This window comes from Neltuma alba, unplaced genomic scaffold, assembly GCF_004799145.2.
Source record: "Neltuma alba isolate B1F8T4 unplaced genomic scaffold, ASM479914v2 tig00011202_pilon, whole genome shotgun sequence".
Taxonomy (NCBI): Eukaryota; Viridiplantae; Streptophyta; class Magnoliopsida; order Fabales; family Fabaceae; genus Neltuma; species Neltuma alba.
The window spans coordinates 40332-57350 of record NW_021635926.1 but is presented as its reverse complement, the minus strand read 5'-3'; the positions used below and the strand labels follow the sequence as shown (position 1 = coordinate 57350).

Sequence of the window (17019 nt, the reverse complement as noted above, 5' to 3'; positions counted from 1 at the left end):
AGAGAATAAGTTCATTTCATTGTTTACATAGTTTGCCTCTTTTACAACGGGCGCCATATCACTAACTTCATGGATCAAGGAGGAAGCAAAATCTATTATATAAGAATTACTTTCTATTTAATTTTTTTTGTCTTCTATTTAACGTTACACTACCTTAAACATTGACTATGTTCAAAGATTAAAATCAGGAATATTATTGACAGCAGATGATTATTACACCTTAAATTTTGGATCAGGACTTACATTTAAGGACGAAATAAAAATCAAATCAAGACTTATAAGTAGACCTGGGTGGGGCATATCGGGATATTATTTGATATGTGCTTGCTTCGTCGTTCACGCTGGGGGTAGAGGGAAAGAGCTTTGCCTCGTGTTAAACTAACACATGTGCTCCTGAGAAATTTTTTCTCTTTTTGAAACTCTGCCGTAATGAAGCAGAGACTAGTCTCTATGTTTGGCAGAAGGAAATTGAAAAAAAAAAAAAAAGAGAGAGGGAGGGAAATTTTTTTAATAAACTCAATTTTAAAAAATAGAGTTATAAAATTTTGATAAAGAGAAGATGTAATATAAAAACAAAATAAGCAAAATTAGTTAAAAACCTTTAATCTTAATTTTTTGATTTTTTAAACCGAGTTTATTAAATTTTGTTTCCTTCCTCACTTTCTATTTCTATCATACCAAACGGACTATTAAAGAGTAAGTAGGACAATATTTGAATGTAATTTATTTTATCACAACTAAGTGGAGTTAGAAGGGGTGGTTGCGGTTTGGCATAGGTCCTAATTACTATAAAACAAAATGTGGTTGATTATGCTTATAATTTTTTAAGATAAAAACTAGTTGGTTGATTTGTGTAGATTAAAAAAGCTTGTTAAGTTATTTATTTATAATAAATATGTGTTGTTTTTTCTAAAATATCCTCACTAATCATGTGTATTAGATAGAATTATTAGTTGATAAAATATTTAACATGTCCAACTAATAAAATAACCACTTTGAAAAAATAGTTTAATATGAAAAACAAAGTGAATTAGGGTATTATATTTAGGATTAAATTAAAATTCAAACTAATTTTTATACTATTAGAAACACAAGGTATCATATGGACACAACACTACCTCTGGTCCTTAATATAAAAGTTTATTTGATTTTTATTTTGATTCTAAATATAAGATCTTAATATATTTTATTTTTTTAAAAATAGTCTTTATAATAATTATAATTATAATCAATATACTTGATTAGTAAGGTATTTAACGGTTCAACGTTAAAATCGTCATTTGTCAAATATATATCTGTGGTTGTCGTTCAATGTCGTCATGTGTCGTTTGATTTGAGTTCATTCATGCTTCGTTTGCTGCACTTTTTCTTCCTTTTGCAATTTTGATGTGATCAATATCAGACTTGTGTGAATGGCATTTGGCTATTTGCAGTGACGGCGGGAGCCAGCTTTGCTGGGGCATATTAATTAATAAATTAATTATAGTAAAAAGTTATTTGGTCACTGTGATTATCTGAGCCAACCAGCAATTTCTTCCCTGAGCTCTGGTATATGGTAAGTGCGATTACTTTCAAGCTGTGATTCTTGTTCATACATATCTGTTTCTTTGTTTTTTTCCCAGTGCAAAAGTCACATGATAATGTGAGAAATTAGCTGGCAATTTTCTAGCTCGAAACATATTTTCCAATAAATCTGGCATGATTTGTTTAAGATTTTTTTTGGCCCTCTTTTCTTGAAGGATGTAATGAGGAAATGGTACTCTGAGTGACTGAGACACTCAGCAGTCAGGAGGTAGAAGTGATGGACGCAGTGAAGGCATTTGCCTTTTTCTTTTAAAATAAAAGTTAATATTATGTATTAACCTTGTCGAATCAGGTCTAATCACGTGCTTATATATGTGAGGTAATAATATTATTATTTATTCATTTTCATATATTCTGTCACTAAGGACTTACTTCTTCGGTTTTATTTGTATGGTAGGAAAAAAAATATTTTTTAGTTCTATTTATAAGGAATTGAGAATTTTTTTTATATGAATGCATAATTTTATTTTTTATTTATTATTGTGTTGACTTTATTTACACAAGGTATGATATATATTAAATAGGAATAAAACTGAAAAGTTGTTTAATTTTAAATGAGAGTTAATAAAATTTAAAGTTTTTCTTGATCTGTGTAAAATATGTTGGAAGTGACTTATAAATAGAACCAAAAAAGTATTTGTGAAAGCATTTAAAAATACCCATAAGCATGTTTCACATAAGTTGGAAGAAAACTCTTCTCACGTACTTATTTTGTATTTAATAAATTACAATTAAAAAATTACTTATAAGTTATTCTAAATATGAAATGATGTTAATATTTTTTTTAAAAAAAAAAACTATATGCCAGTCCCAAATTAAAACTTGAGCAGCGACGGTAAAAATTCAACGTGAAGTTGGGAAGCACCCAAAAAAAAAAAAAAGTCTTGAAATCTGTTTCTACCGTTCGAGGGTACAAGGAGAATGGAGGCAGAAGGGTGTGCCAATCTTAGCTGAGTCCTCACCCTCTGCAAGTGTCTTCCTCAGCTCAAAGTCAAAGAGCACAGCAAAAATATAAAAAATGTAGAAATATTATATTCTATTCCTCTAATTATTTCAATTTTGAAACTGAAAATATTACAATTAGCTGATGTGTGCGTGTGTGTGTTGTGAATAGAATCTATATATTGGCATGAACATGTGAAGGAGGAAGATATTGTGGCCATTTATGGGGAAGTATTCATTTGGACCACTATTAAGTCACCAACCATAACTACATGCAACCGCAATCCATTCATCCATGCACTTATTATTCTTTAGATACTAAAAAGTATAAATCATTAAATAAGAGGGCGGGGGGATTAATGTGGTTGGCCAACCACACCAGATCTCCCCCCTCCCTCTCTATATTTCCTCAATTATTAATATTTAAACGTGAATACTCCTTTTTTTCCTCTTCCCTTTAAAATTTAATAAATTAGCTGCTCTTTCTTGATTTCTATAAGGCACTCTTCCGCTCCTTAATATAGGATCTAATTAGGGAGTATATATTAATCTTGTATGTAATACCTATCTAACATGTTTATTACTCCTCCGATCCTTAATATAAGACCCATTTAACTGATTTGATTAGATTAAGGAAGTTAAGTAAGTTAGTTAATTATAAGAAAAGTGACACATTTTTCCTAAAATACCATAATCATCTTTTTTAATATCCTCTCTCCCTCTTCTACTTGATTATGGTTGAGGGAGTATCCATAGGGGTAATTTAGAGAAAAATGATAAATATGAGAAATGAGTCTTATATTTTTCCTAAAATACCATAATCATCTTTTTTAATATCCTCTCTCCCTCTTCTACTTGATTATGGTTGAGGGAGTATCCATAGGGGTAATTTAGAGAAAAATGATAAATATGAGAAATGAGTCTTATATTTAGGACCAAAACCAACTCAAGAATTGGGTCCTATATTAAGGACCGGAGGAGTATTATTTTTCTCAAATTAACTCTATTAATATTCTCAAGTTAAGAAAGATACTTAGGGTGTTTTAGATAAAATATATCATATTTAATAGTTCAACTAATACCTTTAATCTCTTTAAATTAATTAATTAGATTTTATATTAAAGATCAGAAGAGTATTAAAAAGTCACTTATATTTTACACGGAAGGGAGTATATACAGATATATACACAAGCATGTGTTTTATGTGAAGTAAGAAGGTAAAATGAACGTGAGAATATTGTACATTGTTCATGTGAATGCCGAAGGGGAAATCAACTTTAATGCATTGGTGAGGATAAGGAATGTTGTCTTTTCATTTGAAACCACGTATTGCAATAATAAAATTTTGTGTTAGAGTTATGACGGTGGCGAATATTCGACTTTAATTAAACCATAAATTATCGTTTAAAAATATTCAAATCACTCGCCGAATAAAATGATAAAGGGGAAAAATAAAGAGAGACAGCACTAGAGAATATTAAATGATTTGTGTTTCATTGGATACTGTATAAAAATAGGAAGAATTGAATTGTTATAAGGTGTTAAGGAAAGAAAATAACTATCAAGCAATCTCATGATAACTGAGCAACTTGTAATGCAAGTCAGTATAGAAAATGACAATATAATTGAGCTGCTCACTTATGATTATCATATTTTTATTAGTTATCTTTATTATGTAGGATCTCACAATGGGATATGACATTATTAAGGGAAAAAAGACTAGTCTCATAATTACATGTATTTAATTTGTTGTTTATAAATTATAAATATTATATAAATTTTAAACATATTCATCTAGTTTTATTTATAAAAGTTTTAAGTTTTTCTTAGTTTCGATAAAACATATTGAAACTTTGTAAACAAGAATATAATGTATTGATGTGAGTTAAAAATAGAAGAAGAAACAGAGAGAGAGAGAAGTGAAAGTTTTGGGAAATCAATGAATCAATTACTTCTTGTTGTTAATTAGGAAAGCAGTAGACATTGTGAGGAGTTAAGACAAAACCAAAATTAAGCAGTGGAACATGCCAACTTTGTCCTGTTTGAGTTACACAGAAATTAACCTAATATGGGTTTCTTTTTGGTCCCCTCCGACCACGGCAAATGTTGTATTATGTCATAATTAATTACCCACCCCTTTTCCAATCCATGCTCCTCATTTCAACTCCACTTTCGTCCTTTTGAGTTAAATCAGGCTGAGGTGAAACCACTCCCTCCTTTACTTTGCTAGGTCTTCAACCGCTTCCCCTCCTTTTTTTTGTCCTTCTTTTGGCAGGGGCCAAAAATTTTACTCATCCGTATTATTTATTTATAAATCACTATTAACATGTTATATTAGAATTAACAAAAATTTTAGATTTCATTAACTATATTTTAAAATTTAATACTCCTCCGATCCTAAATATAAGACCTTTATACAAGTGTGTATAAGGGTCTTGTATTTATGACCGGAAGAGTAACTTTTTAACTTTATCACTATCAACTCCTTAACCTGCACAATTAATATGAATTTTTTAAAAAAATTATAAATTTAGAAAATAAAATAAATTAAGGTTTTTTATTTAGAATCAAATTAAACTTTCTCATAAGAGGGCGTAATAAGAGTTGTTATATTAGCAATGAGATTTAAACCCATGTTTTTGTAAGGTATTAGTCGCATACGTGTTAAATGAACCAATTTTCTTTAGTCAATTGCACTTTGCTCTTTAATTTAGTGGCCTCTCATCATTATTTCCTTTATTAGTTATAAAATCACCAACCATCAAGGAACCAACCTTGTTCTTCATATGTATATATTATTATAAAATTTGATTGAAGCTTTTTTTTTATATAAAAATATTAGTTACTATAAATTAAATGTTGGCTTCTAAATTTTCATATTAATAATAAACTCAAAATATAGAGATGGCCGGTGTGAGCCACGTAAGTTCAAGGGCCACACAAAGTCATATAATTTCATTTTTTTTGTAATAATTTAAATTACAATTAATAGTTGAATACGTGGGCATCACTTTTTTTTTTTTAATGGGTTTGATTTTTCTATTTCATTTGTTTATGAGCTGAAACGGCATTAGGCGAAGAATATTCTTCTATGAAGCCCCCCCAGCATGAACCATACAGCCACGTTATATTCCTTCGATAAATTGTGAAGTCCTTTTGTCTTTTTAAAAAACCCGATCATTAAATTGATATTTGTTTGTTTGTGTGGTATAAATTCCCAATATTCTTAAATAGGCTTTCAGGTTCGTGGAACCCAAATTTAAAAATAAATAAACAAAAGGATTATATTTCTCGGTTCATCTCGTGAATGAAAAAGAAATAGCACTGGAAGAGCTTTATCCTTCTAATAGGTTTTATTTGACTTGCTGACTGTGATTGATTGAGATTCAATTGCTTGCAACTTCTGCGGACCAAATTATTCAATTAAAAAAACAAACAAATAATATACTTGTCATATTTTAATTAAATAATTTTGATAATTGCAATTCCAACCACTTCTTTTCTTAAGAAAAAGAATTCTTAGGAGGAAATATGCACATATCGGAATGCACTGAAAAATATTTTTAAAAAATCTGGCCAAAAAAAGAGGGAAACATTGCAGATAAAAAATTCGATCCTATTCGTCGTTGAATAAAAAATAACAAAATACTGCTACTATTAAATAATGACAGTACTGATATAATAAGCGTGGTATACCTCATGATATGAAATACTCCCTCTACTCCCTTTTATATGTTATAAGCAATTCCGGTAAAAAAAAAAAGTTATAAACAATTAAACTACATGTAGATTAGGAATTTAAAAAAAAAAGGTAAATATATAAGAAATATATATATATATATAGATATGTATTCTTATTTCTTATTAATAGAGATAGTGATCGAGGAATATGATGATAGAAGAATGGCAAAAAAAAAGATATTATCTCCGGTCCTAATTATAAGATTTCATGTGTAGACTACAAATAAAATCTTATAATTAAAATCGGAGGTAATATAATGAGTAAGAAAAAAATAAAAAAGACGTGTAATTAATTTGCAGTAAAAAAAGGAAAAAGCGTGAAGGCCAAATCTTTTTAAAAAATTATACTCCTCCAATCCTAAATGCAAGACATATTTAATTTACATTAGAAAATAAATTTTACTTTAAGACCAAGAGAATAATATATATAAAAAAGATTGGAAGAATATGAGACAAAGTAAAGAAGAAAGGAAGCTCATATGGATCAATTAAACCAATCCGAGATCGTGAAGAAGCAAAGAAGAAAGAAGAAGGAGAAGAATAAATGTCAGGAGCAATGTGGAAAGAATATGGGAGAGCATGTGTTGATGAAATATGCACTTGTTACGCCTTGATTCCTCATTATTTGTCTCCATGTTCTTATGATCTGTAAAGTCTTTCTTTTTCTTAATTCCTCCTTTATTATCTTCCCCCAGCCATTATTCATTTATTTAATTTACTAGCCCATTATACACATTTTCCTCACAATTAAATGATTCCATCCTACCTACACCCTTATTATAACTTCCTTTTTAATTTAATTTTATTCACACTTTAATTCTCTGTTGCATAATTAAAATGCCCACCGTCATTTTTTTTTACCCCGCATCAAAATGATTATTACCCTTGCATGTCGGCTTTACATTGTGTCTTATCAAATTCCACTTCAATTGTCTTTATCACTTCTATTGCTTTAAATGGGGCTTTTGTCAATTTAAAGAATCTCATTATGATGCATATATCTATTTATAGGTATTCTTTTATTTTTATTTTACTCCACCAACATTTTCATTGCGCAATAATTAGGTTGCCATCTAATTAAAAAGAAGTAGCTGATGACATGTATATCCAGTTATTACTCACAACTGATCTTAGCATTTAATATTGAATAATAAAAACATAATGTTCTGAATTAAATATGTCTCTTTGGTTTAGTTTAATTAAGAATTTAACCGTATATACATAATTTGCTCTGAGAACAAAAGCATGTAAAAAACAAAAGAAATCGTAATGTATGATAAAGTAAGTAAAAGTGGAGATGATTCAGGTGAGCTTTTTTAGAGGAAGCAAAGATGAAACAAATGACTTAATTTCAAAGTTACAGTGAGTTAAAGCATAATGACATATATGTGGTGGCTTTGCTTTATTGGCTTTATTATTTTATATGCATATTTTGTCCCCCAACAAGCATGATTTATAGTGTCCCTAAAAACCCTAGCTTTAATGACTTTGGTGTGTCTGGTAAACTTTGAATTCCCCAAAAAGATAACAAAAAATAGAGAAAATTATGGGTTTTGTGGAAATTGTTAATCCAAGACATAATCATGATGCCCCTCAAAATTGCAACACCCCTTTGGAGAAGGAACACAACAACTTGTAAACATCACAAAACCTTTTGTTGGTTGGACATAGATCCACATCACTCTATAGTACTTCTTTCACCTCCTTAATCATGAATCCCATCTTGTTGTTTCTATTCCCCTTGATTCATTTCGATGTTGCTTCGTTCATTATCATATTATGTTATTAATATAAGAGCTACTTAATTACTTTGAGTAGACTAAAAACTTAATTAAATTAGTTATTTGTAACATGTATAAGTTGATATTCTTGAAATATTCTTTTAATCATCACTATTTTTTAGTGAAAACCTTTTAACATATGTAATTAATAAAGATATCTTAGAAAATGAATTATAAATTTGTGAGACAAATAAATCATTTTTATTGTTATTCATTGTTTCCCCTTTAACATGTGTTTGGCTATTTAATTCTTAACTTTTGTATATAGACTAAACCAGGATCAAAAGAATTTACTTTTGTTACCTCAAAGATACTCTCCCACTGATGTCTCGTAGAAATGTCAAAAAAAATTACAGGAAAAAGTATTTTGCAGTTACCTATACTTTTCCTCAAATTTGAACCTAGTATCTTTTATATATATTTTTTAAAATTAAATCATTTAACTTTGATCTTTTAGTATTATTAGTCCAAGTAACTTTGATTTATTAATATTATTAGTCATTGTACAGAAACTAGCAGCGTTAATAAGGTAAAATTAAATGATTTAATTAAAAAAAAAGCGTATAAATACCAAATTAGAAATTAATTAAGAAAAAATGTAGGTAATTATAAAATAGTTTTCTAAAATATTTAAGGATGGGTAAATTAGATCTCATGCTCAAATGATCTGGATCTAAACCTGCTCTTATTGGAAAGAATATAATTTGACTTCCCTGTTATAAAGAATCCAATCTGATCTGGCATAAAGTTATCTCGCATTTCATCTTATGTTGAATAGCATATATGCAATACGACAATGACAAGAGGGGAATTGTTATCCTTAGAAGTTAACAGAATTTTAACATGCCATACTAAACCAAAAAAAAAAGCCAATAAATAAAGCTGAATAAAAGTAATTCCTTGAAATAAAATTAAAAAAATAGAAGTAATTAAATATTTAAAATGAATTTTTAGATGATGACCTCTCAGCAGGGATGAATATAATAATCCACATTAAATGGATAAAATTACCTTAATAAAATATCGCTAGTTGTGTGGTTAATTTTATTTGAACAGTTATCATTGTTATATTTTTTCCCCCCTTACATGGGAGAAAAAGAGCCCCAATTCTTAATTTGCAGGTTAGCTTCAAATGAAGCTTATGGAAAGGGATTAGTGTTAGTATTAGTATACCATACGGTGGCTCAATTTGAAAAAAGAAGAGAAAAGAAAAGAAAGGGATTAGTATTACCATACAAACAAGTTATTCCAAACGGTAGAATCACCCAACCATTCTCTTCTTCCTCAATGCTCAATTCTTGAAAGCGAAATATGTATACGGGAAAAAAAGCCAAACAAACTCCCAATTTCCCTTCCCTATTTTACTTTCCATCTGTATCCTAAAATCCAAAAGAAATTTCGTTTCCACTTTCTTAGACATTTTATATTGAAAAGAAATCATCTTTCCCTCTCTCTCTCTCTCTCTCTCCCCTCCTCCCACCAAAAACATTGCTCGCCAAACCCCAACGCCCCCACACAACCCAGCAACAATAGCATAGGGCTTCGTTCCCAATCCCTCTCGCTAACTCACACTCTCTCATTGGATCTGAGTTCTAAGCCAAAAACTCGCTTGGTTTCGTCCCCTTTCTTGTCCGATCCCTTCGTATCGCTTTTTCGCACCAATTTACTCTTCCTCAGCGCACCAATAGCGCTGCAGATCCAACCCCAGATACCATTGCTCTTTCTTCTCAGGTATCTGCTTGGACGAAATCCCATTCTGATCTGATCGATTCCGGGGGCATTTTCATTCAAATGGGAATGCCCAATAAACGATGAGCAGAGCCGGGGACGAAGAAGAGGAAGACGAGTGCTTCTACGAGTCCCACGACCGCCTAGTTTCCTCATCTTGCTCTTGTTCCACTTCCAACTCCGACGACGACAACGACTCCAATTCCAACTCTCCGAATTATGGTTCCAACCAGCCCTTTCCTGTCCCCAAATTCCCGCTCGCCATGTCCAAGTACGACATATGGATCTCCGAACCCTCCTCTGTGTCGGAACGCCGGACCCGCCTCCTTCGAGAGATGGGCCTCGGCGGTGACCCATCATTGTCCCGGGGAAAGCCTTCCTCCGCCGCTGATCTTAGAGAAATGGGCAATGGAGAGTTTGGGCGACCGGTTTCGTCCGATCACTTAAGCCGCCAACAACAGGCTGCAAGTTCTAGTTGCTCCACTGGCATGTTCCAATCGAAATCAGACGGTGCAGCGGATCGCAGTGACTTGTCTGTGTCTGGTCAGTCTCATGATCGTTGTAATAAGTCTTCTTTTTGTTCGTCTTCTTCAATTCTTTCTATTCATTCGGTCGCACCAGAGACCGGTTCATTTGTAAATAACCGTAATCTTGTCGTCAAGTCAAGGGGAGTTAATGGTAATGGATCACCCGTTGATAGTGCCGCTTCCCTTAATAAGCCGCCTGCTGGGAAAAATTGTAAAAGGGGGAATGAAATTCAGAGCGAATCCTCGAACTTGAGTGTGGATTTCGATCATAGCTTGGTGGTGTCCGTTTCGGAAATTGAAGGTACGGAGGTAGAGGAGGTTGTGGACTGTAATGGGGTTGACAGCGTAAATGAACAAGTGTGTACCATAAGAGATCTCGATAATGGGAAGGAGTTTGTAGTCAAGGAGGTTAGGGAAGACGGAACGTGGAGCAAACTCAAAGAAGTCGGGACTGGAAGGCAGTTGACTATGGAGGAATTTGAGATGACGGTTGGGCACTCTCCAATAGTTCAAGAATTAATGAGACGGCAAAGTGTTGAGGAGGGCAATAAGGATAGTGTAGATTCTAATGCAAGTGGCGGCAGTGGAGGGAGTTCCAAGCCGAAGAAGAAGGTGGGTTGGTTTAAGAGTATCAAGAATGTTGCAAGCACTATGACGGGTTATAAAGAGCGACGAAGTAGTGATGAAAGGGATACCTCATCTGAGAAGGGTGGCCGCAGGTCAAGCTCAGCAACGGATGATAGCCAGGATTGTTCATTTCACGGGCCTGAGAGAGTACGGGTTAGGCAGTATGGGAAGTCTTGCAAAGAGCTTACAGGACTTTATAAAAGCCAGGAAATACAGGCTCACAATGGATCTATATGGAGCATTAAGTTTAGTTTGGATGGAAAATACCTTGCCAGTGCAGGTGAGGATTGTCTAATACATGTTTGGCAAGTTGTGGAGTCAGAGAGGAAGGGAGAGCTACTGATGGAGAGAGCTGAAGATGGGAACATGAACATGTTGTTTGTTGTGAATGGATCGCCAGAGCCAACTCTGCTCTCCCCCGGAATGGACAATCATCCTGACAGGAAGAGAAGGGGGAGATCATCCATAAGCAGAAAATCGTTGAGCTTGGATCAATTAGTGGTGCCGGAAACTATTTTTGCGCTCAGTGAAAAACCCATTTGCTCATTCCAAGGCCATCATAATGATGTCCTTGACCTATCTTGGTCCAAGTCTCAGGTTAGCTTCTTTTCTCTGATGATATGTCTAATTCTGAATATACACCAAATCTCTCAATGTCTAATTAGAGTCATTTGCCATTACGTGGTGTTATTTTATCACATGCTGGATATACTCATCTCGTTTATGAGCAATATATTTTTTTCCTAAATTATGCTGTTATCATAGGTTCCGGCGGTGGATGTGCTTAAGCTGAGTTCTCTGCTTTTGTACATATAATCTGTTCAATAGATTTTTTTTTTTTTTTGGGGGTGTAAACACAGGTATCCTCCTACTAGAGGTAAGGAAATCCTGTTCCTGTTTGAAGGATCGGTTACTAAATATGGGCACCTATCCTTAATTCACTGAAATAGGCCGGTTCTTGAGTGGTGAATAACCTTGAAGTGATAATCTAGATCTTAAGTTTCACATTAGAATATTGTATATATACTGTTAAGGTTTTCTGTTATACTTTCAATTTAATTACGCAACTAGTGGTTTCATTCCTGCATGTTTTAACTGAAAACAATTGAATAATGATTCAAACGTTTTGTTAGGGCTGAGGCTGGTCCCAAGTTATATACATACATATATGTGTGTGTGTGTGTATGAAAATCATAGGAATAAAAAGTGAAAGTTCTGTTTCAGCAAGAAGTGGAACTTTTTCCCCACACAATTCTAGTTTGGTTTACAATTGATTTGACAACCCCATGTTGTAATCCTAAGCCTTCCCTGGAAAGGCTTTTGACGACAAAGTTAGGGAGCTTGTTTGTTTAATTGAACTGGATGGCTTCTGGCGTTAGCCTTGTAAAGATTCCATAATAACGTCTGATGTGAAATATTCTATGCGATGGATATATCCAGTTTATCAGCAATTGCTCCATTGAACTGTGGAAATAATGGTAGTGGCTGTAGGTAAAGGGAACTGAAATGCTCTGTTTAGTATACCACAAAAAAAGGTGTTCAGGTTAGTAGCCCCTGTGGGATGCTTTTGTTTGTATATTATTTGGATTATTATCCTGTTGATGTCTAGAATGGGTGTGCTATGTAATGGTTGGGATTAGCTGCTTTTTAGCTAAAAATTTTGGCCAATTTGTCAGTATTCCCTTTGTAAGCTTTATTATCTTGATAGGAGCGGATGCTTAGCAATTCATTCTATCATTGTCTACTCTGTTTTGTCTATTGTCCTGTATTTAATATTTGTTAGAAAACAAACTTGACTCTCAGCTTAGGACGTCTGCTTTTAGAGGGCCACAAAATTCCTCTTATCTGGTGCTCAATTTGGTTTCAAATACATTTACAATTTTGTTATGTAGGTGTAATCCCTTTTTTGTATAGTTGAAATGATTTTGACTGGTTTAGAATCTTGCAGCCACATTTATGGCATATCTTTCATACGAAGTTGATAACATCTAGGAATTAGAACGATTATATTTCAAGTTATTAGATCATAGAGAATTGGGTTTAATGAGGGATCATACGCAGTTTAGGACATGTGATTTAAAAGCTCTTAAGGGATTTGTCTAATTATTTCTGCGGGGATTTTCCCGAGCTAATCTGTTTATCCCAGGTGATTTTGTCTTTAAATAGGGCTGTTTCTTTTATAAATATGGGATAAAAACCTGTATGTTTAGATTGTTCTAGTAATGCATTTTCTTTCTCCCTTTTGATCAGCATTTGCTCTCATCTTCTATGGACAAAACAGTGCGGCTGTGGCACTTGACTAGCAAGACTTGTTTGAAAGTTTTTTCACACAGTGACTTTGGTGAGTACATGCAGTTATTATGTTTTGGAATGCCCTGATTTTTGTTTTTCCTTGTTCTAATAGATTTCATATTCTTACTTGTGCACTCCCTTCTCAGGAATGCATAACTTTATAATGGTATGGTGCCTTATGGCGAAACAGCTTTGGAATAATTTAATGTAGACAAGAACTTTTTTAAGAGTTCTTTCATGTTTTTAAGTTTGCTGAACTTATCAATGAAAGCAATTCTATTCTTCCCGATCTTCTGTTTCTTGCTAATATATACCTTTTCCTTCAATCTTTTTCTGTGTGGACACAGTAACCTGCATCCAGTTTAATCCTGTTGATGATAGATATTTCATTAGTGGATCGCTGGATTCTAAGGTTCGCATATGGAGCATTCCTGATCGTCAAGTTGTTGATTATACTGATTTACACGAGATGGTCACTGCGGCTTGCTATACATCTGATGGGCAGGTTGTCAGTCGTTAATATGTATCATTTCAAGCTTTCAAAGTTCACTTGGTGAGTTGTAATAAAGTAAAGGTTGCTGGCTTTTGCAGGGTGCGTTAATTGGTTCTTACAAGGGTAGCTGCCATTTATATGATACATCTGGTACTTTTAGTGACACCTCATATTCTAAATATATCCTTTTAAGGGACATTAGTACGATTGTAGAATTGCTGACTGTAATATTGTTTTCAAATTTCATTCAGATAATAAGTTGCAACAGAAAAGTCAAATCAATTTGCAGAACAAGAAAAAGAGATCGCATCACAAGAAAATCACTGGCTTCCAGGTATTTAATGGCTTAGTAGCTGTGTTATATGAAAGCAACCCCTCCTCCTTTTGGTTTTCAATTTTTTTTTTTGGGGGGGGGGGGTTTGAATAACAGGAGAACGCATGATCTTGTATATTTACCTTGACTGATGTCTTTCTTGGTACTTGATTTTTTTCAACAGTTTGCCCCGGGAAGTTCTTCAGAAGTACTTATCACGTCTGCTGATTCAAGAATTCGGGTTGTTGATGGTGTTGATCTGGTTCATAAGTTCAAAGGTAAAATTAATGCTTAAATTTGTAAAAATAGTATAACAAGTGAGGATAACAATTTTTAGTAAATTACTTTCATCTGAATGGAGGCTTTTGGATTTGATGCTATCCTATGATCTGGTCAAAATTTAGACTATATTGTTTTGCTGGTTTAGATGAGAGATGTGGAGTTTATTCTCAACGACCTCAGCCACTGAGCTTTCTCCTCCAATTGATTCTAGCCAGCAAACCCTATGCTGGCATCAAATATCGAGCAGTCCTTGTATTTACCTAGATTTATAGTCTTAATATAGTTTGTGCATCCATGTTTTATCGCTATCATATGTTATAGGGTAAGTTGCGGTGTAGTGTGGAGATTTCTTTTGGATTGAGAATTTCTTTATTTGTCTCATTATTCTTTGGTTTCTTGGTGAACATCTTTTATTTCAGCTTTCTTTAGATTGGCATGAAGTATGTGAAGAGATGGTGTTCTTCACTATGTTTTCATTTTGGTTTTGGCTTGAGAATAATCTGACTTGGTGTTGTGCAGGATTTCGTAACCCAAATAGCCAGATTTCTGCCTCTCTCACAGCAAATGGAAAATATGTAATCTCAGCAAGTGCGGATTCCCATGTGTATATATGGAAAAATGAAGCTGATTGCAGACCTAACCGGAGCAAAGGTGTTACTGTAACGCAATCGTATGAACATTTTCACTGTAAAGATGTTTCAGTGGCAATTCCCTGGCCTGGTATGGGCGATGCCTGGGAAATGCCTGAGACTTTGTCTGGAGAACAGACCGGTGATGATAATATTCTGGATGATGTCATGTCTGCTAATCATCCTCCTACCCCGGTGGAGGATAATTTTGGTACTGATGGTTCGCAATCGGCATCAGGATGCACCAACAGTCCTCTTCATGGAACAATTGCAAGCACAACAAACGATTACTTCTTTGATAGAATTTCTGCGACGTGGCCAGAGGAAAAACTTGTTGTAGCTGCACGGAACCGAACCCCTCGAGTCAGCATAGATCTCTCCAGTGGGGTGAGCCAAAACATGTCAGCGTGGGGTATGGTGATTGTAACTGCTGGCCTTCGAGGGGAAATTAGAACTTTCCAAAATTTTGGATTGCCACTTCGGATATAATGAAGAGGTGATGTAGAGTGCCTGGGGAGAATTGGGTTGATGATTTTCATCTCAGAAGGTGGTAGATTTCACTTTCTCCATTAGTTGAAGATTTGTACAGATATTGGGTGAGATTTGTTATAGTAGAGGGGTTCCATTTCCTTCCTTGTCCTTGTGCTCATCGGATGAGGAGATAGGTTGCCATTCCGATTGGTGCAGAAAGGGGGAAAAGAAATTGTTAAAAAGAGGGGGAAAAAAGAGAAAGAAAAAGTACAGCAGGAATTTAGAAACCTATTGGGTTCATGTAGTCGGGAAATGTAGAGTAATGAGAATGGGAAAAGCTTATTGACTGACAAATGTCAATGGAAATTCTTTTACACTAGTTTACAGTTTTGTTGTAATCCAGTGTGTCGTGCAATGTTAATGCAAATCACACATAGAAGTGGATGGAAATGGTGTTTGAGAATAGCGCAGAGTTATAATACCTCCAATCTAGGCTCGAGATATTTTATTAGGGATTATCAATCTGCAATCTGCAATCTGCAATCTGCAATCTGCATATGGTTAGAACCATGATATGCAGAGAAGGTATATAATATCTTATTGACATGAGAGTTTCCTCATAGGTAGGGGGCGGGTTCAATTCCGTTTGAGACCTCAGCCAATTAATGACCTCAGATAATTAATATCTGCCTTTTTAATTCAAAAACAAAAACAGAGAAGGTAAAGAGTGGAAGCTATAATAACAAATGTGGAAGATGGGAGTCTCGTTTAATGAGATATTTACCTTGACGAAATTATCACCTTATGGGGAACATTTCCATGACCACTAATATTGCTGGGAAATCTAACCAAAACAATTTATAAGCTGTTGTTTTTCACCTTGAATTTTATAAGCTGTTTGACACTTAAAACGAATATATGTGTGTATAGGCCTTAAGCTAGAAAATGAAGGAATTAAGCTTGCAGTAGCGTCCCTTCATGCAACAACTCAATGATTTGCAGCCGAAGACAGCATATAATCTAAAAGAAAGATGAGACCTGGAGATGGCAAAGAACAAGAGCAAGAATACCTGGTTGCTTGTATGGTCTTCTTCAAGTTCAGAATCAGTGAAAAGGACCGTGAATGCAGAAATCAGGCATGTGGAGTTCCCATGGTTGAAATTTGAGAAATGGGGCAAAACTTATATTGCGGTAGAAGGAGAGTGAAAACAGCCGAATAACTGGGTTCTTAGTTTGACCTGGTGATCCCGTTTAGGATCACAGGTTACGTTTGAGTCTGGATTATTTATAGTGAATATAAATAAATTATTCTCAATACACGGTATGTTACAGAAGAAAAAATAAATAAAAATCATAAAGATAATTTCATTTTTTCCTTAAACTTTTTCTTGACGCCCTTCAAAACTGTGAAAAAATGATACAGGAATGATTACCCATTGTTTGGGTTTAATAATATTTAAAAATATAATTCAATAACTGGATACAGAATTTCAAAAAAAAAAAAAAAGGTCTTGGGCTTAAGCGTCAGATTTCGCCTTCGGCGCAGAATAGTCGGACTTCGAAGATTCTTCTTCCAATCCGAACGAGCCGCATTTACGGTTTCTGTGTT

General features: G+C 33.9%; 1 protein-coding gene across 1 annotated transcript; it reads left to right on the top strand.

Annotated features, from left to right (window-relative positions):
- The first annotated feature begins 9542 nt into the window (after positions 1 to 9542).
- Positions 9543 to 15873, top strand: LOC114762259 (WD repeat-containing protein 44). Its single transcript, XM_028951724.1, has 7 exons — positions 9543 to 11527; positions 13181 to 13271; positions 13570 to 13727; positions 13814 to 13865; positions 13967 to 14049; positions 14213 to 14306; positions 14830 to 15873. The coding sequence occupies exons 1-7, from the start codon at positions 9860 to 9862 to the stop codon at positions 15426 to 15428; spliced, it is 2745 nt and encodes a 914-aa protein (XP_028807557.1). The 5' UTR covers positions 9543 to 9859; the 3' UTR covers positions 15429 to 15873.
- Positions 15874 to 17019: the final 1146 nt, after the last annotated feature.